Source organism: Antennarius striatus, chromosome 4 (genome assembly GCF_040054535.1).
Source record: "Antennarius striatus isolate MH-2024 chromosome 4, ASM4005453v1, whole genome shotgun sequence".
In the NCBI taxonomy this organism is placed as follows: Eukaryota; Metazoa; Chordata; class Actinopteri; order Lophiiformes; family Antennariidae; genus Antennarius; species Antennarius striatus.
The window spans coordinates 25,105,497-25,129,026 of NC_090779.1; the positions used below are offsets into that span (position 1 = coordinate 25,105,497).

Genomic DNA, 23,530 nt, shown 5'->3' on the forward strand with positions numbered 1-23,530 from the left:
TAGATAATTCTCATATATTTACATTCATGCAATTATCTTCTCTCTGTCTACACACACACACACACACACACACACACACACACACACACTAATTTCCCAGAGGGATGCAGACTTACTGCTGTAAGGCTGTCGTAAGACAGCAGATAAAAACACCGAGGATGATGAAATGAGTTTCCAGAGAGATGAAATCAATTAGCAGACCTCCTCCTCCCTCCTCCCTCCTTCCTCCTCCTCCTCCTCCTCCTGTGCACACAGACACACAGAGATGGTGCAAAGGTGAGCAATCTGTGAAAATGTTGCTGTGTCAACCCAGCAGTGGGTCCTTTTGTTAGTGTTGACCTCTTCCTCCTCCTCCCCCTCCCCCTCCATCATGTTGCATGTTCTAGTTGTCATTAGTGGTTGTAAAAGGAACACGACGCACACACACTCTCATGTTGGCAGCCTGTCATGTCTGCTTCACCAGGAAGCAGGAAAACATTGAAAATGAGGACATCGAACCAAGAAATAATGACCACAAAAATCTCATTGTTGATCTCATGCTGTAATGGAACCTTCTGACGAATTAGTGAAGAAAAAATTTCCAAAAAATTCTATTTAGGAGCTTTAATTTATATAATTACGGCTAAATCCAGAATTTTTTTTCTCATGCAAAATATAGACGCAGGTGTGTGATTGAAACAGGCTTTAATAAAAAAAAGTCAAAGTCAATTTTTACAGGTTTAAGGTCAAAGTGAATGTTTTGTGTTTACTCTTACAGAACCTACAAAGATGAATTTAATGAGGTAAATATTTGCTTCTGAATTCTGCTGCTGGTTATTGACCTTTGAGTTCAGTTATTAGTGCATCAAACAGATTTTTGCAGACTCTCACTGCCAACATTTCTTGCATCATTTGTTTTTCACTGCTGCCGTTAAAGGTGTTTATCGTGAGGCGAGACAAGCGTCTGTTTCCTGCACGCCGCGTCTTTGTCTATGTCCCTCTTTCACCTCCGTTACCTCCCTTCCTTCCCTTCCCTCCTTTCTTTGCATCTCTGTCTCCATCTTCCTCCTTCTCCTCCTCTGCCAGCATCATCGTTTCTGTGGCCTAGGCGACCCCGTCTCCAGGCAACCGACAGGAGTGGTGAGGCGTTGAAAGGATTGCAGGTGATTGCAGCAGCAGCATCGGCAGCAGCGGGTCTTCAGCCACACACACACACACACACACACACACACACACACACACACACACACACACACACACACACGGTTACCCATCTCTCTCGCCCGCCAGAGAAGGGTCTCTCCTGAGTCACAATTAGCTGATGATGCAATCCAACATCAGCTATTGTGTCTAATACAGAAAGATTGCATGAAATGCAGAGGAAAACAAAGGGAATCTTTGTGTTTGTTGTTCGCTGCAGTGAACACACAAACATATCAGGATTAAACCCCACAACCTCCTGGTTAACCCACTCTGTCCCGTGTGTCACACTGTGGATTTGTTCATTCTGACCAGGAATAAAACATTTAGAGATGATGTGTTTGAACTTTCTCTCTCTGAGGTTTATTTTAAGGGTAAAATTCAGGTAAAATGCTGGAGACAGAAAGGCTGAAGGTTTATTTCAGACTCATCTGGTTTAACGACGTGAGGCATTCGGGGTACATTCATCACAATAAGGGATTATTCCATTTCACTGTCAAAGAATTGAAGTGAATTCTACAGCTCCACATGTTCATTGTGTCTGCTCGGTGTGTGTGTGTGAACACACACTCTGTAGAGTCCCATTAAAGTGACAGAGACAGGTGAGGATGTGCTCAGGGTTAGGGGTTCTACTGGAGGGCGGGGCGCTCTGCCCTTCTCCTTCTTTAACCTGGACAGAAGGTTGACCTCTGAACCTGCTGAGGTGAGGAACATGCTGTAACCGGTTCCCTGTCAGGACTGACCTCTGACCCCTATCAGGGTTATCTGGGGCGGGGGCGGGGGGGGGCAGTCAGACCTGTTTGCTGGGTCAGTGAAGTTTAGAAGAGACTCCAGGCCTCTATTGAAACAGAGAAATGAAAATTAAAGAACAGTATAAGGAAGTATCTCCTTTCACATTTATCGTGGTTTCTAACAAATTTTAAGAGAAAACATCGTCCTTCTCCTGAATCAGAACAATCTTCCAATTTGTTCTTTTTAATTTCGGAATTAAAACATTTTTCCTGCTTACAGCCAACTCCTGATACTCTCTTCTTCTTCTTAAAGTTTATCCTACATATTTGCAGACCACCTCCAGCCCCAACCAGGGAAACTTATGGATTTTCAGTACGGGACAAACATTCGCCTCTGCTGCCACCGTGTGGCGAAACCGAGATCCATCTGTGTAAATGGAAAAAAAAGGAAAAGAAAAAGGACATGTTAGTTCCTGGAGTGATTTCCAGGAATTCGGTTCCATATAAAGACCCCGAGTCTCTCAAGTGTCTTTATAAACTGTTGGATAGTTTTATATAAATTACTCTCAGGAACTGTGATGGAGTTTAACGTTGCTGACATCAAAGAGGTCACGGTGCTTCAAATAAGAATGACCTTTTATTCTCTGCGTCACATGAAATGACGTTTTTGTCATTTTCAGGTGCATATGAGCTGTCAGTAATCTTAATGCTTACACAAATGTAAAACTGAATCATATTGTGTCTATTAAAAACTGACTTTAAATGCTTTTCTTTCTTTTAGTTGATTAGGATTACTGAGATCTGATGGAACATCTGTGTGAAAAGATGTTAGAAATATGTTTAAAAAAAAATATCGCGATGGTCGGCATCAGTGTTTTTTTTAATTTTTTTAAATTTTGGACATTTGATCTGGATGGTATTGTTGGCTTTCTATCTGTAAAGCGCTTTGAAATGTCTTCAGATGTCATTAAGCGCTATATAAATAAAAGTTGATTGATCGATTTATTGATTGGTTTTATTCGGGTTAAATGAAGCCTCTCCTTCCTGTGAGGTGATGACACGTGATGTCCACTTGAGGGAGACAGCGGAACGCAGAAATGTGACGCGTCTCGGTTTTCCTGATGATTGACTGTGATTGTCTCAAAAAGTAGAAATTAAAGTAAAGTGAATATATAAAGCACCTTCACGATTACAGCAGGTATAAAACACGGTTCCATGGATAAATCTTTGAACTTGAGTTCTGGTTCCTGTACTTTATCTGTGTGTGCTTTTACTTTGATTCACTACATTTTTAAATAGCTCTACTTTCTACTGAACGTTTGGCTCTTTTCTCACGTCCTTCCTTCAGTCAGAACACAATGAGCTTTAATCATTACTTAATCATAGCAAAATACATCCAGAGAGTGTAATTTGTCGTGTAAGACAAACTGAATGTATTGATAATCACTTTTATGGTGTTTGTTCAGTCATGAACTGAATGTGTGGCATTGGAAGTGATTGATGTGATTGACACACGGATGATGAGACGTCTCAATCCATAGAGAAACATCGTCACGCTGACTGATTCTAGAGCGTTCTGATTCCGTCAGAGGTTAAAGGCCTCGAAACCACGAGCTTCCCTCAGGTGATGCATTTCACAAGGCAGCCTGACAGCCTGTTTCTGTGCACATCTTTCCATCATAAGTCTATTTTTTACAGAAAGCTTGAAGTCATAGCAGGTTTTTGTCTCGTTGTTAACAGACGCAGGAGGCATTAGTCACAAATTCATTCAGATTTCTCTCACAAGGCTGAAAGAGAAGATTAATTTAGCGCTTAAAAGACAGACAACAAGAATTAGACGGGGATCATTGCTTCTGTTTGTGTTGAGTCGGCAAGAAATTGGATGACACTGTTCTTTAATTCCAAGTGTCATGTTTTGTTTTTATGACCTTCATGTGTGTTTTTTTTAAATTCCCTTGAGAATTTAAATAACTGAAGTTTACCTGGAAAAGTTTCACTTTCTCTGCACCATTTCCATGATACTCAGATTGGTCGCCTTCAGTCACGTCAGACGGGGAGCTGAGTCATATGCTATGGGTCACCTGTAGACCAGGTGTGGCTATACTTTAACCCCCTCGGAAGACCTCAGGGATTTAAACTCAAGCCATGGTGCAGAGGAGGCGGTGACATCATCTGCAAGCTCCACCATCCAATGGGCTCCATGTTTGCTTCTGCCAGACGTTAAGTCCCTTCTTATCTTATCTTACGCTGTATCTTCTGAAGTAGATTTTTTTTTTTTTTTTGCATCTTTGAGATTTGAACTCTTCTGTTCAGGTGATGTGTGATCAGGTGTTCACCTGATCACACACCCGCTGGCTCGCTATCTGCTGACCTCCACCTGACCTTCAGCTGTGTCTACCTCATCAGGAAGTTTCTTTTGTTTGACCATTAGCCGCCGCCGCCGCCACCTGATCCCAAACAGGAAGGACAGAATCAGACGTGTAATCAGAAGTAAACGCTGGAGTTTAGTTGACAAGAAGAACAAATAATGACACATGAAGGAAACTAAAAATAGACTCAGGGCTGTCCAACAGTCTTTAGTGTGCTTTAATGATCTATTGTTAAACGCCGTATAAAAACGCTTCAGGGTGTGGCGAGTCTGCGTGAAGAAGGTGTGATGAATGGCGACGTCGTCTTTCTGTTCACACACTCACAATTTGAAAATTGCTGCTTTCGTCGAGGGAATTCCTGCAGACTGAGTTTAACAACACGTCAGGTGAAGTGTTTTCATCCCCTGTGGATCTGGAAATAATAGGGCAGTGGAAAACGTATCAGGATGTTGCTATAAGCACGTCGCCACACGTCCCCTGGATATGGAGCCACCCCGGAAAACCAAATTCCACTGAGTCCAGAGTTCCTGATGCGTGACTCAGAGCAAACTGTGTGTGACTGCAGATGGGAGGGGGGGGTCTCCTCAACCCCAATGAGACCAAGACTCATCATCACCATTGGATATTTTAACCTAAAGATTAAAAAGTGCATGTGTAAGATTGTTAAATTTCACACATTGTCAAATCTATAAGTGTCAAAAGTGTTTGAGTTTAGATGAAATAATGTTAATAACAATCATGCGATTAAAAACTGCATTTAAACCGGTTTCCAAGTCATAATGATAATAATAATAATAATAATAATAATAATAATAATAATAATAATAATAACTTTTTTAACACTATATTTAAACAAAAGTAATCTTGTTAACACATTGTTTGTGTTGAAATAACAACACAAGCAACAACAATAATCATAATAATACTAAGAATTCCATTAAAAACGGCATTTAAACAAACGTAATATTTTTAATATGTTTGTTTTAAAACAACAATAACAACAACACCAACAACAACAATAACTCGATTAAGACCCGCGTTTAAACAAACATACATTATTTCATTAGTCACGTTATAAAGCTGTAAATAACGACTAAAACACGAACTCAAACGCCTCCTCCACTCGGAGTCCCGAGCTTCCCTCAACCGGTTGTGATGCTCGGATGTCCGTGCCGCGGAGGGAGCTCCTGAACGCAGCGCCGGCCCGACCGTCGCTCCGACTCCCAGGAGACTCCATGGAGCCGGAATGAGATGAACGATCCGGGCCGGATCATGGCGGCGACTCTCGGGCGGGACACCTTACCTGAGGGCTGGTCCTACGGGGTCTGCGGGGACGGGAGAGTCTTCTTCATCGAGTGAGTTGACGACCGGAGCGGTTCGCGGCTCCGCGGGTCGCTTTAACGGGAGTTGTGTGCCGGTGCTTTCCTCCCCGGTGGTGTAACAGGTGTCTTCTCTCCCCTCTGGCCGCGCGGCAGCGACCAGACGCGGACGACCACCTGGCTGCATCCCCGCTCCGGTGAACCGGTCAACTCCGGACACATGATCCGCTCAGGTGAGCTAGCTACGGGAGCTAGGTGTGCTCCGGACCCGGGATCAACCCGGGATCACTTTATCATGATTATTATCGGTGCCAAGTTGGTGCGTTCGAGGCCCGGTCCGGGGGGGGGGGAGTTCAGGTGTGACCAGATGTGTGTTGTGGTGTTTTTCAGATCTACCCCGCGGGTGGGAGGAAGGCTTCACGGACGCGGGGGCCAGTTTCTTCATCAAGTAAGGAGAGGGTGTTATTACTGCGTATACGTGGGGCTCAATATGGCTCCTAATGCCTAATTACCACCGGGGGGAAGGTGGGGGGCAGTTCGGATTTACGCGGGGTGTTAACGGGACTAGCCTGACCCTAGAATGACCCCATTCACTGCTAGCTGTTATTGTTATTTTTGTTATTTAACGCTTATTTACAGTGTAACCGTCTACGGTTGAACACACGCACCTGTAGAGTTGTTAATGAACTTATTACACACAGAATATTTTTTAATTTTAATACGATTGTGTAATCTGTGAAGAAACTCGAGGTTTGTCTTGTTAAAAGCTGGCTAGCTGCCGTTTATTATAACATACGAGTTATTTATAACACTGTATAACTCTCTAAGTTTGAACAAAGACACCTGTAAAGTTGTCATTAACTTATCCACACACATGAGTTCATATTTTAATAAGGTTGTGTAAAGTTTTGTTCAGAAATTAGAGGTTTATCTCGTTAATTGCTAGCTAGCTGCTATTTGTTCTTGTTTTTTTTTTATGGCGGATGTGAACGCCTCTGCCGCCCCCCTCTGGTGGAAACGGTGAATTACACCCAAATAGGCTTTTTAACAGTAATTCATTCATTGTCACATGACCACCGCTATATCTGCCGCAGCGGGTCACGGGGAGCTGGAGCCTATCCCAGTGGCATAGGGCGTGAGGCAGGGGACACTCCGGGCACGACGCCAGTGCACCACGGAGCCACACACAAAGACAGACAACCACTCACACACACACTCACTCCTACGGGCAATTTGGGACCGGCCAATCAACCTGAAGCGCATGCTTTTGGAGGTGGGAGGAAGCGGAGAACCCGGAGAGAACCCACGCAGACACGGGGAGAGCATGCGAACTCCGCACAGAGCGGGACTCGAACCCGGGTCCGCCGTGTTGCGAGGCGGCAGTGCTACCCACTGCGCCACCGTGCCGCCCTTTTTAACAGTAAATAAAAAATTATATTACTTTTTAATAACTATTTTAAAGTCGGCGTCCATGAGTGTAATATTTCATTTGACACTCTTAGAAGTAGCGTTTTTTCCCCCGTTAACATCCGTAATCCTTCTCCTCATGGACTGGTGCGACCTTCAGATGATCTCGTCCTCTTTGGTTAAATTTGCTGCTCATTTAGAAGAGGTCAGGGGTCACGATTTTTATTCCCCTGGCATGAAAGTGATGGGGGAGCCCATCGCTATGGATACATTTCCAGATGCCTCTGGTTTTGTTTTTCTCCTGACTTAGTGCTGCTTAATTTCATCACGAACTAATAAGGCATCTAAATTCAGTGAGAGTTCTGGTTCTGATTCCCAGCAGCAGCAAGGTGAAACACTTTCCTGCTTTGAGTCGCTGTGTTTGAAATAAGACAACTGAAGCCTGAATTCCTCGTCTCTGCGTTGCATTGTGGTCTTTTGAAGCGCTCCTTCCTGCCTCCTCTTTCGTGAAGTGTCTGCGGACAAATAAAATGTGAATGGTACCAAAGTAAGCTCCCACTCTCGACCTTGTGATTTTAAGGAAATGACTAACCACCTCCATTATGGCTCAGCTGGGAATACGTCAATGCGGTGCTGCGTCTCTTCAGAGTGGCGGCAGGCGGCGGCGTGGAGGGTGCATTTGATGGCAGTGGAACTCTGTAAAAATCCTTCATGCAGTGCATCAGCAGCGGTTAAATGTTTTTGTGTGGATCATCTCCTGATTTATTCTACTAACCCTTCAGAACTAGTGGCTGTTTGATGCTAATAGATGCTGTTTGATCCACATTGAGCTACAGGTGATGAGACGCGTTACAGCGTAGAGGAAACGGCGTGCTCTAGCCGCTCTATTTTCTCGACTCCTGGCTGGATAATTGATTTCTGTGGTTGTTGAATATTCATACTCACAAACTGCTGTCATATTGTGACTGTTTTTAGTGCCAGATTTTACGACTTCCCTTCTGCTGAGCTGTTGTGCCGATAGAGATTAAACTGTTGTTGCAGATAAAAGAGGGCGAAGGTAATTCATGTTGCTGTTGATGCAGACGACCGTCGGATGCTGCCGGACGTCAGGATTAAAATTCATCCACTGCGTTTGGCGGTGACTCAGACTGTGTCTCTCTGCTGCTGCCGTCTAAAATGAATTCTGAATGTTATAATTGGAAAGTAGATGAAACTGGTAATTACTGTGCATTTAGCGTTCCCTTTTAAATGAAGGCTTTTGCTCGTCCCTGTAGGTGTCTCCTTTCTGCTGATCACGTGACGGCGATGGAGCTGTCAGTCGTCGGGTTTGTGAGGAACAGATTGTTTAATGCGATGGAAAACTTTCGGAACACTTTGCTTTATTGAAGCCAGACGTTTTTTCATCATTTCACGAGTTTGTGAACGTTATTTCATGACGAGAGAGAACAAGGCAAAGCAATAACGACCTTCAAATCCTCTTCCTCCTCTTCAGGGTGGGGGGGGGGTGTTTATCTTGAGGGGTTGTTAATCCAACCCCCCCCACTAGCTTTTGCCGTGGATCTGGAGTCTCTCCTGTCCAGAAAATGTTTTTCCCGCTGTACACAATCCGGGGTGTTTGCATGGAAGTTGGTTGAACGGCGTGATTAATGTGAACTTTTTGAAATTTGCATTAAATTTGAATGAGGTAAACAAATCGTGTCTGATTAGCCTGGAAGGTTGGAGTTTGGTAGAATAAATTATGTTGATACATAATTGGCTCCTTTGTGTAATTGTTTTACATTAAAATAATTACTTACTCTAATTATTATCATTTAATTGAATGATTTTCTGACGGTTAAATGATTTCTGTTCTGCTTCTGGGTGATGGCGGCGGGCGAAGCCGGGGAGCGTTCCATGTTAGTTCAGTTTGCGTTTCCACTCGTCGCAGGTTTAAACAATCCTGTCGGGTCCATCCGCCGCTTTTGACCCGAAACCAAGAGACGGCAGATCGGAGTCGTCTCGCCGTCAGGCTTCGTCTTCATTTCCTGTCTTCTCTTTATTATCAATGAGTTTGTTAGTTTGTGTGTGTGTGTGTGTGTGTTTGTGTGTGTGTGTGTGTGTGTGTGTGTGTGTGTGTGTTGTCTGCTTGGCGGTGAAGTAGCCTCCAGTCGGCGGTTAGCCACGTCCTACCGGTTTTCAGACAGGGATCGTTTTCCCCGCTCCTCTGTGACTCGCACAACCGTTGATGATGTCATCGTCGACACAGGGACGTCAGATTGTTCTCCTCCGGGTGTTTGTTGCCTCTTCCTGCCCCCCCGGCTGCTGTTCTCTGCCCAGGCGTGTTTTAATGACTCCTACGACCCTCTGTGGACAGGTGGGAGGTGAAAACGCTCCTCTGAGGCGCCGCCGCCGTCACATACCTTCAGAAGTGTTCCTGCATGACGCCCGTCTCCTCACACATACGTGTGTAAACACCAACACACGCCGTGTCACGCTTACCTCCGAGGGGCCTCCAGATGGTGCTTAGCCACACCCAGCCGGCGCACCTGGGGGAGCAGAGCCAGTCACATCCTGCGCTCATCGCTGATGAGTTCGCGTCTCTCTCAACACATCCTGCTAATGAGCTGCTAACTGCTAACAGTTCGCAAACTTGTCCAGATCGGCGAACACCCGGTTGATAAAAACACGCCGATCCTTTTTTCTATGTCACCTGAGACGCTGTCTGCCCTTTGACCTCTCTGCAGAAACACGTTTTTACTTGAGCTTAGCGCGACGCTAGCTGCTGCTACGGTTCTTCCATTTGATTCTGCATTCTGGACACGTGGGGCACGAACAACTGCAACAGGAACAGCGTTTGTGTTCCACGTTGTGAGTCGGTCGTTGTGAAGCTGCTAATAATAAGGGACAGAGAGCATAGGGTGGGTTTGCACCCCCCGTCCAGCGCTCTTTGTCCTCCAGAGAAAAAGAGGCTTTGTTTCGACGCGGAGCCGAGGCGGAACCGAGGAACCAACGGCAAACAAATAACGGCTGGAAGAAGGAGCTTTGTCATCAATGGCTGTTCTGTTGCTTTGATTGGTCGGATCCAACCAGTTTGTGTGTTTGTCTTCAGAACAGCAGGAAAGTTAAAGATTATTCCTAGTAAATGTCAGCCCAAGGACAGAGTTTCTGTCTGGTGGCGTCTTCCATACTTAACGATGTTCCCTCAAGATATCTGCTTCCACCACCTGCTCCTCTGTGAGAACGCTCCCTTCAGCGGCTTTTTGTTGTTTTAAATGTGGTTTCACATCAGTGACAGCAGATCTCAGGACGTTTTCGGAGATCACGAGGGTAAATTAGTAACTTTCAGGGTCGTCAGCGGTAAATTATTCCCCCACTCCGTCCTGGATTCAGATCCTAGATGATAAAACGTGTTAATAGACGTGGAACTCTTTGAGCCTCGCTGTTCTGCATGGCTTTAATTTCACTACACATGTTTTCACAGTCGAGCATCGAAGCTCTCGGCTTCATTGTGGTTCCACCTGGAAGAATAGTTCCACTTTGAGTGGAAGTCCATGTTGATTGAAATCTAGAAGACAAACCTTCGTTTTCTATTCCCCACAGATTCCTCTGACAGTTGTTGCTCACTCCTTTGTGTGTCTGAGGAGATGCTCAGATCTCCTAGTTGTGTTGGGGTGGATCATCATGAGATGGTGATGGTACTGTCGGCCCCAAAAGGACCGATTCATGGTCTCAAACTCTAGAAGTTTCCTGTTTATGGATTCAGGATCTGGGATCCAAGACCCAACGACAATGCCAAAAGTCTCCAGTTGAGGTCGAGTCGATCTGGACTCGCCTGAACTCTCTGCTGGCTAATGATTGATCAATCGCCCGTCCTGTTGGGCTGGAGCAGTAAAAGTCCAGGTTTGTCTTTGTGATTTTGGTCAGTGAGTATTAACTTGTGTCCATGAGGATCTGGTCCAAAGTGTGTTCATGTCCGGTGCAGCCCGGTCCCCTCATGAGTCTGTGTTTAGTTCTAACCCTCAGAAGCAGCTGTGAACAGAATATCGAGTTGTTTTAATCACATTTTCTCCCCCCAACTGCTGCAAAGAAATGTTGGGATTGTGACCTAGTTTTGCTATTTGTTTTGCTGCTGGGACTCAGATCAGATTGATAACGCCTCGCCGTCTCCATGTTTGTTCTGCAGCCGCGGTTGGGAGGCAGGAGACTCCCGTGGAGCTGGATCCGTCTCCCTCGTTGTTCTCTGTGAGCTTTCCTCCTACATTCATGCTGCGCTGTGGACATGTGTTGGTTAATCCCCCGTACTTCCTGACAAACGCATCACAGAATGTTTTTCCCAAAACACGTGGAGATTCGTCTCCCTGATGGTCGTCTTCTGTCGACGTTCCAAACGAGGTGTTACTCCTGGAGACGTTTTGTCTTCCTCTTTCTGTCCTCATTGTTATAGATTATTCTTTTGGTTCATTTAATGCATCACATCCCTGAGTGTGTGTGTGTGTGTGTGTTAAATTTCATCTTTGAAGTTCAGCCTAAAATGGATGTCTTGAATATTTAACCTTGCCTGGAGGCTGCAGCGTAGCTCACCGTCTCTCACAGAGAATCTGATCTCAGCGCAGATCCTTTAGGATCGGAGGAGGTCTATCTGTGGGAACACATCGGATCCGGAGCGTCGATGACACGGACCGACACACTGATGTGTTGTTTATCTCCGTGACACAGCAGAGGAGCACCGGACAAACAGTCGCTCTCATAAATCCTGTCAGAAGATAATTAAGAGCTCAAAAATGCATTAAATGATTCATGTGAACATAACGTTTTTAAAGGACTCCACAAAGACAAAAACACTTCAATATAAAAGATTAACATCACAGCATCACAGCGGCTGTTACTGGTTTTAGCTTCATGTTTAATTTCCCTACTCACCTCATCCATTCCCACTCGACTGGTCTAATCTGGTCTAATCTAATCTGGTCTAGTCTGTCTGGTCTGGTCTGTTTTGATGTGGTCTGACCTGGTCTGATCTGACTTGGTCTAATCTAGTCTGGCCCGGTCTGGTCTGATCTGGTCTGTTTTGATGTGGTCTGGTCTGATCTGACCTGGTCTAGTCTAGTCTGGCCCGGTCTGGTCTGATCTGGTCTGTTTTGATGTGGTCTGGTCTGATCTGACCTGGTCTGGTCTGGTCTAATCTTGCCTAATCTGATCTGACCTGGTCTAGTCTGGTTTTGCCTGGTCTAGTCTGATCTGATCTTGTCTAATCTGGTTTTATCTGGTCTTATCTGGTCTAATCTGGTCTGGTTTGGTCCGATCTGATCTGGTCTAATCTGGTCTAATCTAATCTGATCTGATCTGGTCTAGTCTGGTCTGGTCTGATCTGGTCTAATCAATCAATCAATCAATCAATCAATCAATCAATCAATCAATCAATCAAGTTTTATTTCTATAGCGCTTAATCATGGCAACAGACCTTTCAAAGCGCTTTAACAGACAGAGAAGCCCAACTGAACCCTCCAGAGCAAGCCTAAGTGATAATCTGGTCTGGTCTGATCTCCTTCAGACTCGTCATCAATGACCAGGTCAAAGGTCGACTGTTTCAGTTCTCTTGCTTGAAACAATCTGATGGCCGACCAGCAAATACTTGTGAACCAGTCGTACTTCAGCCCCCCACCCCTCCACACGTCCACACCGAGAGGTTCCTCACCCACGCCTCACACATTGAAATGTCACCAGGATCACAGACGGTAAAACAAAAGAACCAGATTTGTGAGTGTTGGTCGTGTTTCTGCTGACAGCAGCAGCAGCTGCCGTTCAGTTCCTGCGTGTCAGCCGTGAAGGAATTCATGTTATTTCCTTCATTTCAGCAGTTATTTCATCCTCAGACGCTTTACTGCTCTTTGTTTCCTGTGTGCAAACTTTACGTAAAATCATCAAAAAACCGTCACAAAAACGAAAGCAGACGTTTGAACCAGTTCCTGAGCACCGAGTAGGAACACGTGTAGGAAGGACAGAACTTTAAAGGTCCTTTTCCTTTAGTTTGGGTTCCCTTCAGCATCTTAACACACACCCACACACATACACCACACACACACACACACACACACACACACACACACACACACACACACACACACACACACACACGCACACACACACACACACACACACACACATCCTGTTGCTGTTGGCGATTTTAAATCACCCCAATTAGAAGATACTGTATGTAAATGGACCGACCTATAGATATCCAACGCCCTCTGGGAAGCCAGAGACTCTCAGCATCACGGTGAGCAACGAATGAAATAAAGCCAAGACTTCAGGGAGCCTCTTAAAATCCAGGGGATTGTGGGAAAACCGATGAGCCGGGGGGGGGGACTTGAACTTGTTATTATTCTTTCTAGCTCTGCTTCCTGTGTCCTTGAACAGTTGTTGCTGTTAAAGGCACCGTCGTCTGCTTCCTCGTATCCTTATTTCCTACATCGTTCCATTTGAGCATCGCCGCCATTGCATCGCCGCCATTGCATCGCCGCCATTGCATCGCCGCCATTGCATCGCCGCCATTGCATCGCCGCCATTGCATCGCCGCCATTGCATCGCCGCCATTGCATCGCCGTTCTCTAAATGACTGCTGTTTGAGGACCAGGCAAAAAGCTTGTAGAGTGGAAATTGCGGGGTGTCAACGGCGCGAACAGGAGGACAGACACAAAGGAGTGATTGAGGGACGCTGATTCAAACACGGGGCAAGAGAAGAACGACGCTAATGGAATGCTGGAGCTGTCCGGTCCGTCCTGGGGAGACAGTAACGCTTGTGTCAGAGGAAGGCGGAGGCCGACGCCACCAGGGCCGCGCCTCCAAAACGTTAGCTCCTCATCATGTGAGGAGCGCTGGGGAGGTCGGAGAAGACAAGAAGACGGGCAAAATGGGAGACAGAGACAGTTTCAACGTCTCTTGTGCTCCTTGAAGTTGTTCTGAGTGTAGAATTTGAGCAGGAAAATCAAACAAAACATGGAATTGTCTCCGTAAAAGAGGGAAGTCTGGAGTCAGGAATGTCCGGCGACTGACCTCAGGTGTTTGGGAGGTCTCACCGTTCCTTTGTCGTGGAACGATGGGCACCTGCTGCGGCAGGAACGCCACGCCCGACGTCGGCCATGAGCTGGTTTCCATCAGACGCCACGCGGTTTGGCCGCGGACAGTCCAGACCGTCGCTAACCTGGAAAACCACGAGTTCTCTACGTGGGATCTGACAGGTGACGCCAGGTAAGCCCCCATCTAAGGCCCACCCTTTGAGGAGACATGGGAGACGTTTACCGCCATGTTTCACCGCCCCGTTGGCGCGCAATAAAAACGGGTGTAGGTTGCCTTTAAGTTCAGCTACTCAACGCTCTCCTTGTGGGAAAAGAGTTTCAAAATGGGAAAGAGTTTCCTTTTAATCCCTCGCTCTGACTCACTCGGTGTCGTTGTTTTTTTAAAGCGTTCTGACTCTGACGTGAGATGAACGTGTCACCGATCATCTCTGAATGCTTGAACCTTTTTCTGCATGTCATGTTTGTTTACGCAGCCGTCACCGTGAGAACAACGTTCCCACTATGGTCCGTCCCGTGTGTGTGGGTGCTGCTGGATTCCTGCTGCATTCTGTGTGTTTGCACAATAACACACACAGAGAAATTCATACTGCAGAACAAACTCCTTGTCGGTTTGAGTTCTACTCATCGTTTAGCCGTCAGATGAAGGTTCAGGTCGCTGGCGTGAGGAGATGAAGGCGTCGAGAACGGATTCTAATCAAGTCGATTTTGAAAATAAAACTAATAAAAAATGTGAGAGACTTCAGGAAATTAACTGTCAAAACAACAAAAACTTCATTTCGGCTTCTCGCATAATTGACGATTGTCCCGGGACGATGATCCACGATGAGTCGTCACGGCTGATGAAGCAACCGATGCGCAAGAATATGTGTACGTTTGATTTAGAATGAAGCGTAAAATAATGAACCTGGACTTGTCACCTCGTACCTGATTCACAACCCAATCGATGATGTCATGATCTGTCGCACGCCATCATCCGTCCTGGTTCCTGTCACAGAACGCCCCACCGATCGACGCGCTGGAAGTTTCCAGAACGGCTCAACAACAGATGATTTATTCAAGTCCTTTTTGTCTTTTATTTTTTTAGCATTGCAGTCTTCACAAATAAATTTGTGCATTCATGAACGTGTCTCCAAAAGGTTCCGTCTGTCAGGGCTTCTGTCTGTCTGTCTGCTGATTGGCCGGCCTGTTTGCTATTCAGACGGTGAATTGGCTGTTTGGTTGCCACCGAGCGCCGTGTGTTTGACTGAATTAGGTTAGCAGTAAAAAGCAGTGCATTAGTGAGAGGACTACTTTTGTCCGCTCCCCCCCCGGGACGCCGTTCTATTAACTCACACCGGAAGAGAAGCTCTGCTCCTAAATAACGTTCACCTCCTCAGAATAACAGGTAGAAACGTTCTGTTTCAAAGAGGAGTGGACAGACCGCTCGTTCTCTCGTGAGTCCAGACTGGTGATCACGCTTAGAAATCATAATCACGAATGCAAATCGTTCATACAGATGTTGTGTGTTGTGAACAAACGGTCATTTGCATTCTAAATGCAAACGTTAAAGCGTTCTAATTAAAACTCCATTAAATGTAAATCTGAAGGAAACAAGACGTTTAGAGGAGTTTTCAGACGCAGATGGCGCCGCTGCTTTACGGCGTTTCTTTGTTGATGACTTATCACTTATTTCCTCATCTGGTTGAAGAGGAGCAGATGATCTTTTTCGGCCCCCCCCCCCCGGTCTTCTGGGGACGAGTGGAGACATTTAAAGCAGTCAACCAAGACTCCTCCAGTCTGCAGATCTGCTCCTCCAATTTCCCTGCGATTAAAAGTCCACTGTTGACCTTCAGCATCTGACCTGGTGACATTTCCAGACAATGAGGAGCTGACGACAAAAAGATGAGCAGGTGGAGAACCCCCCCCATCTTCCCTGTAAAGCCAAACGCTTTTGTCGCGCCTGAAGGCCATTAAATAAACTCCCGCCGGTTGTTGATGCGTGAAAGTCTCTCTGGCGTATCGCTGTAATCGTGGACGCCTCATCAAAACGGATGCTAACCCCAAACAGGCTCATTATGGCGCCGATGAGGCGGCTAATGCTAAAAGCTAAAAGCAAATCAGTGTTTGTCCGACAAACCTTTAAATAGTCGACTTTTAGAGAGGTCAAGGCTGCATTGATTTAGTACCGCCTCTCTTTTTGTGGCTCCTCCCTTTTACGTCACCTTTCTCCGCCCCCCCCCCACCCTCAGGGACACGTGAAGATGCAGCAGAGGGTAACCTTGGGTTTCCTTTCCTGTCACCTCTTCCATTGGCGGACTGAGACTCTTTATTAGATCTTCTTTGTGCAGCAGAAACAGCTTCAAGTTGACGCCGGTCAGCGACCCAGAACCACCCGGTGCGACCCGTCTCTGCAGCAGGTGTGAAGGAAACAAGACATGTTCCGACCCGTGAAATGTATAAGAGAGAAAAACACGTACTTTAGAAATTTGAAAATGTTTTCCAATGGCGAGCTTTCATTCAGTCTGGAGCTGGTGGTCCGTTCTGGTTTTGTCCCGTCTTGGATATTTAAATCTGGATATTTAAATCTGGTTAAATTAATCCACTACGACTGGTTAACCAGGTAACTCGTGTTCTGTATTTCACAGTGAAGCGGTGATGCATTCAGGGTGTGTTGGATGCAGGGGTACCGCTGGTCTCATGAGGATAGTCCACACTGTGGTTGACCTTTGCCCTCTGACAACCTCCCATGGGTCGAGGCGCTGGTGTTTATCTTTTCGTTGTTGTTTTTGTCTCCTTTCTACTTCCTGCTCCTTTGCGCCTCGTCTCTCCACTGGATCATTACGGTTTTATTCTCTGTTGTCCACGTCTTGCATACTGATGGCTGAAGCGCCTGTAGTCCGTTTACCCGCTCATAAATAATTTGACCTCACAGAAACATCAGCGGGATGAATTACAAGCTGCACGCCAACGTGAAAACCCGAAATACGTCGGCGTCTGAACGAACGTCGGTCTTCCAGCTGCATCGCCGTCAGACGTCACGTCACCCTGAGACAAACATCCAGCTGTGTTTGTTGTCATTCTCTGCATCCTTTGACCCCCCCCCCCCCCTTCGCTGGAGACATCTTCTTCTTCTTTTTCTGGTGATTCGGACCGCACGGCGCCATCTTTGAGGTGGAAACATCAGAAGCCAGAAACCTGGCGGCAGACATCGATCACTGTTATTGTGTTTGTGTTCTTGATCGGCGGGATGGACTGGGAGGGGGATTGAATGGGGGGGTGGGGGGCAGATGTGTGTTGAGAGGTTTTAAGCGCTACAGGCTCAGGTGTGGCTTCGTTGATCCTCGTGTGTGTTTTTTAAAGCGGCGTTCCAGAACCAGATAAGGTGAACCCCATGACCAATCACGCTCCTCCAATCTCACCCACTGACAGAATCATCTAACAGCAGCTGTCTGCAGGAAGACAACCGCTGTGTGTGTGTGTGTGTCTGTGTGTGTGTGTGTGTGTGTCTGTGTGTGTGTGTGTGTGTGTGTGTCTGTGTGTGTGTGTGTGTCTGTGTGTGTGTGTGTGTGTGTGTCTGTGTTTGTGTGTGTGTGTGTGTGTGTACATATATCTTATTTTACGTCACACCAACCTGCATGCATGAATGTGCAGTTGTACGTCTTCATCTGTGTTTGTGTGTGTGTGTGTGTGTGTGTTTGTGTGTGTGTGTGTGTGTGTGTGTGTGTTTGGGGCGGGGGTCAGCCTGCATCTTCAAATGAAAACATTGAAGACAGACGGAGGAGGATGGAGACGGAGCGGGACACCCTGTTTCTCTCATTCCTGCTCGGATCGTGCTGGAATAAAATTTCACAATAAAAAGCAAACAGCCCCCCCCCACCACCACCCAAACCCCACCAGTCAAAACCAGTCAATGACATCACAGGTGATGAGGATTCTTACATTCAGGTCTGTATGACGTCACCACACTGAGATGTGTGACATTAGTTGGTACGATGTGATTTAGCAGGATTTAAAACATGGAAGCAAAAGTTGATGAAGAATATAATGAAATGAATCAACTATAAAATACATGAACAGCTGGGGGACTCTATTTAATGACAAGCAACTCAATTACTTTCATCAGCCTGTTGATCATTCTCTCCATTAACTGAGTAAAAGGAAAACATGAATATTAAAAAAAGGAATTTAAATTCAATACGTTTTCCAATTGAAAGCAGGTCGACTCCCTGTTAATTAATCCAGTATCAATAACGTTTCACATATGTTTATTTCCTTTTATTTATTCATTTTGTTTGCATTTTTTTAGGCGCGGTTGAATTTTTCTGTTCCACTTCAGTTCGTTCACGTTCAGGGGGTGGGGGTCTGGATCCTTCAAACGAAGGATGCTTGGGATTGTTATTATTGATACGAGGATCAGATTGGATCGTCTGAGAGTTCAGTTCAGAAGCACGAGATGTTTTCTGATTTAATGACACAACTGTTTGTGGGATGCCTCCGTCGTCCTTCTCATTTGAAAGGGGGGGGCGCAGTGATGCGAGACGACGTCTGGACTTTGACTCATGCTGGACGAAGTTGTCACGTCTTCATCATGACGACAGCAGCAGCGTCGCCCTTCCTCCCTGGGGAGACGGGGACAGAGGTGACCCCCCCCCCCAGCCCAGTTACCTGTAGGCGTTACGTACCCCAGTGAAGACTCTGTGCGTCTGACATCTTCTCAATCCTCTTTTTGAATTGTCTTAAAATAATGATGCGAACAAAGCCGCTCGCCGCTCGCCGCTCGCCGCTCGCCTCTCTTCTCTGAGACGTTAGTGAAAAGATTTTTGTGTTTTTGTTCGTTGTGCTTTGAAAACCTGAAGCCGGGCGTCAAATAACAACCAAGACTCACGCTTCTTTTGAGACATTTAAAACCAATTTTCTCTGGAATGTAAAAAAACCCCCAAAACCTTTTGTACTGAGACACTCAGAGAGTTTCATCAGCATCGCTGGAAAACGTTAAATAACTATTTTTCCATCGGAGCAGCTACACCTGCATAAATTACCTGTAAATACATCGAACCTAAATCCATAAATAAATAAAGTCGGAGCGCGTCGACTGTGTTTAAACGTCCTCCTGCAGCTCAGCCAGCTTTCTATTCAGATCTTAAATTACACGCTAATCACAGTTCTGTGTACATGTAAATAGCGTCACGGTCTCTTTCTCTCTCCTCACCCCTTCTCTCTCTCTCTCCCTCCCCCTCTCAGCGCCGTGCGTGCTGCCAGATGAGCAGATGAGCGGGAAAAGGAATGCAGCTCCGCTCTGTTTACCTCTTCCTCCTTTTTCTCTCGCTCCTCTTTCTCTCTCTCTCTCTCGCTCGGTCATTCAGCTCCGCCGCGGTTTGGCGAGACGGGAGATCCAGAAGGAAACGGGAGCTCACGCCGGAGTCGGCGATCTCCAAACCCGACCAGATCTGATGCAGGTGGGGGGTTGGGGGAGAGAGAGCGCAGAGGCTGTGGATTTCAATCTGTTCATGTCGTGAAGGGATGGATTCTGGTGCCGGTGAACTTTAGAGAGAATGCGTTGCACTTCTCACTGATGTAAACAGATGCTTTTCCAAACGGAGGCGCGTGAAATCAGCGTGGAACACTCTCTGATGTCGATCCGCGCCTCGGAGACATCGTGAGCCCGGCTCGCCGGCGGAGACGCGCATCAGGCGGGACTCAACAAGCAAAAGTGTCGGTCTGGGTTCACCTCAGACGTCTGCGGTGACAGCCTGTTCACACCTGAGACACGGGGGGGGGGGAGACGACTGGCTGCAGGCGAGACTGAAACGGGATCCTGTGATGTCAGCCCCCACCCGAGGCGCTCGTCTGAGTCTCTGCTGACTCGTCGTCGGGCGGTCGGAGCCTCGTTCCATTCCAGGTGTGCAAACCACACTGGACCTGACTCACCTGACATCCCCCATTCTTCATTTGGACTCAAACCCCCACCCACCCCCTTCTCACCTCCTCCTCGTCGCCGCCGCCTCCCATCGTCTCTCCATGGAGACGCAGCGGAGATGAGCGGACAGACTTTGATGAATGCGACTCCCGGCAGCCGGCGTTAGATTGGACGGCGCTAGAAATAGAAAGGTGAAAGAAGCAACGGCAGCTCTCGTGAAGGCGTCACGTGGAACCAGAGGAGCGCCATGTGGAATCAGTCCGGATACTGCAACCACATTCCTCACGCTGGATATCCGTTCTACAACGCGCCCTGCAGGTACGCCGTCACAACCCCAACGCTAATCTGGTATTCTGAGTGCGGTTACTTTTTTGAATTTGTGGTTTTTTTATTGTCGGTTAAACCAGAAATTAAAAATTGTGTATTTGCTCTATTTTCACATGGAAGCGACTTGGAGTACTTTTAATTTCGGCGTCCCACAGGGATCAATGCTCGGACCGCCGTTAGAAAGGTTTGGCGTTTTGTTTTGAGATATTTGTTGACTCAGAGTCCGTTTGATTTAATCTTTCTGTGGTGAAAGAGAAACCGAGACGTCAGCCGACCAAACGGGTTTGTCAGGAATGTTCTCCCTCCACTTCCCTCTAGCAGGAAACTAGTTTTACCTGCGCAGAGTAAATATTCAGGTCCGTGGTGTCAGAGTTCAGCTGCTTCCAAGTGCCGCTCTATCAGCTGCACCAGAACAAATCCAAGAATTTACTATTGCCCCCCCCCCAAACCACCCCGCGCCCTCCTCCCCTGGCGGGTACGCTGACATCATCGCATTTATCACCAGGTTTCAGATGTAACCCGGTCTCAAATGAACACCATCAATCCTCTTTTCCCCCGAGGGGGAGAAGAGATCCCCGTCGACGCCTCTCCCGCCGTTAAACGCCATCCAACCAGCAGAGCACAGATTCACTATTAAGTCATTTATTCAGTCCCAGCGTGACTTTACAGGTCTGGAGCGGATGAGTCATCCCGGAGAGCGGCGGGCGGGTCGCGACCTATCAGAGCGACCAGAGAGAGAGAGAGAGAGCGCAAAGAGATCCAGGAAGTAGCCCTGAGCTCCCAAACAGACTAACCAACATTATTCACACCCACTCAACTCTCCCCCCGTGGAACACTGAGTCACACAAAGTTCCACCTGTAGCTCCATCACTTCATGAGCTCCACATAAATCAGGGTTTATCCTCTGTAGCCGTTTAGCGACGTGTCTTCAGCCTCTCTGTCAGTCAACTCCGTTTGTTTAAATCCCATCTTGATTTGTCGTTTTGGTGTGGATGGATCTTCACCTGTGCGACACCCGCTTCACTAGTAATGAGGGGGAGGCCTCTGACATGAAAGAATCCTCAGTCTGCAGTGAAGGTTCTACAGCATCGCTCTAGAACACACGCGGAAGTGGAATCTGTCGTGTTTCATGTTCTTCAAAACGCTTCAGGCAGTGGAAAAGAACTCCTCCGGCGTGCGGTCGATGTGAACATAATGGAGCTATGTGGAGGCCGCTCCGGTTAATGATCACCTCACCTGTCAATAGTCTGCTTGGCTCCGCCCCCTCGCTGCAGCGTGTTTACATTCAAACGGCGAGCTCGTCCCTCTCCAGGAGGACCGTGTGCGCTTTAGCGGAGCCGCTAATCCCACATAAACCAGCAGCGTCAGGCGGCCACTGGCGCCGGAGGTGAGATGAAGTCTTAATCAGGGCCTGTCGAGTGTGTGTGCGTGTGTGTGTGTGTGTGTGTGTGTGTGTGTGTGTGTATGTGTGTGTGTGTGTGTGTGTGTGTGTGTGTGTGTCCGCGCGGTCATACCTGTTAAAGATAATTAGACTCTCTGCATTTTTTGGGCTGCTTTCTTTAGATCCATGTGATGTTATATTCCACAGCATTTATTGTGTATTGAATATTGATTGGTTAGAATCAGCGAGCGAGAGTGAGAGAGAGAGTGTGTGTGTATGAGAGAGACACTTGGCAAAGGTCGTGACCTGGATTTACTTACCCAGACATCACATCGGTCTCTGTGCCTTTAAACCTGCAAGAGAACATTTACCACAACTGTGCACTGTATGTAATGTATTCTGTGTGTGTGTGTGTGTGTGTGTGTGTGTGTGTGTGTGTGTGTGTGTGTGTGTGTGTATGTAGGTGTGCAGGGTTGTCATTCTCACACCAGCTCAGGGATGTAAATGGATTTGGGCCGGTGGCCCAGTCGGGGGTGAATGGAGCAGATTGTCTGAAAGCCTTTGACTCATCCTTTTACACACACATACACACACACACACACACACACACACACACACACACACACACACACACACACACACACACCTTTCATAATTCATTTTCTAACTCATGCTTGACTCCAGTTTGACTTGAGAACCAATTTAACCTCGCTCAAATATTTAATTGCCAGAGTGTGTGTGTGTGTGTGTGTGTTCCTGCCTCCTCATCTTCAAACATGGTTTGAGTTTGTGTGTGTTCGCCTCCTCATCTTCAAACGTGTTGTGAGTGTGTGTGTGACGAATGAAACCTATGAAGAAGAGCATCTGTTGGGCTTGAGCCCCCCCCGGTTTGGTTTGGTTCAGGTCCTGGAATACGTTTGTGAAGGAAGATGAGCTTTTAGTGTTAAACTTCATGTGAAGGCTAATTAGCTGAGGGGATGACTGAGTGTGTGTGTGTGTGTGTGTGTGTAGGGGTGGAGGAATGAATGTCAGGTGGCAAAAAAATACAAGAACATCCAAGGCTTCATAAAACATCCTGAGAAATTAAAAGTGATGTGGAGAAAAGACGATATCATCAGTTTCATGATCTTCTTCTTTATTAGAGGAAGTCCTCAACATACGAACATCCGACTTACGAACGCTCGTAGATACGAACGACTGTCTGTAGTTCCCCTTCCTGCCACAGGAACCAGTGTTGTCCTCCTGTAGGAACTAAATGATGTAGGAACCAATGTTGGCTGGGTCAGGTTTCTGCTGGAAGCATTAACTGACACTAAACACTGAGCTCTGAATGTTTTGCTAGTTGATGTTAACTACTGGTGGAGTTAACTTAATGTAATCAAACAGAATCTTACTAAATAGAACTTTAGTATTTAGAGTAGTAATGACATTACTTTAGTATTTGGAGTAGTAATGACATTTAAATGACCCTTTGTGGCTACATTCAAATGGTGATTATAAATTGAAATTGAATATATATGGACTTATGAACAATTCATCTTACGACTAAACTCTCGGAACCAGTCATGTTTGTATGTTGAAGACAAATGTTTAATAAATGTTGACTCACAAAACTCTGAAATCTAATATTTTAGCGGAACATTGAGTAAAAAATTAAATCATAGATGGCCTCCGTCCCCTGTTTGAAAAGAAATGGAAGATGGAAAAAAAAACCCCAAGACCTTTGGAGAATTTAATTTCTCTTTGGAAATAAATCAAAGTGCTTCCCTTCAAACAGAGCAGGAAAACCTTTTTCTATTTTCAGACACTCGTAGCAGCACATAACTCTCTATCACATGTTATATAACACATGTAGAACCAACATCT

At 46.4% G+C, this 23,530-nt stretch overlaps 1 protein-coding gene and 1 long non-coding RNA gene across 9 annotated transcripts in view; one reads left to right on the plus strand and one right to left on the minus strand.

The window, feature by feature from the left end:
* Positions 1 to 541: 541 nt before the first annotated feature.
* Positions 542 to 5,982, minus strand: LOC137593883 (uncharacterized). Of its 2 annotated transcripts, XR_011035175.1 has the most exons (4): positions 5,583 to 5,982; positions 3,893 to 4,911; positions 2,189 to 2,337; positions 1,938 to 2,017 (listed from the first exon to the last, which is right to left on the minus strand). It is a non-coding gene; the product is annotated as an uncharacterized lncRNA (long non-coding RNA). The 2 variants fall into 2 exon arrangements; XR_011035174.1 differs by having other exon boundaries at positions 542 to 2,337.
* LOC137593880 (pleckstrin homology domain-containing family A member 7-like) overlaps positions 5,450 to 23,530 on the plus strand; it is a 62,258-nt gene continuing 44,177 nt past the window's right edge. For 2 of the 7 annotated variants that reach the window (XM_068312957.1, XM_068312959.1), the window contains exons 1-3: positions 5,450 to 5,634; positions 5,755 to 5,831; positions 5,989 to 6,046. In XM_068312957.1, coding sequence (XP_068169058.1) covers positions 5,531 to 5,634; positions 5,755 to 5,831; positions 5,989 to 6,046 — 239 coding nt within the window. In that variant the 5' untranslated portion in view covers positions 5,450 to 5,530. Of the gene's footprint in view, positions 5,635 to 5,754; positions 5,832 to 5,988; positions 6,047 to 13,863; positions 14,233 to 21,491; positions 21,671 to 23,530 lie in introns of those variants that run through there. The other 5 variants (XM_068312962.1, XM_068312966.1, XM_068312961.1 and 2 more) reach the window with 4 other exon arrangements.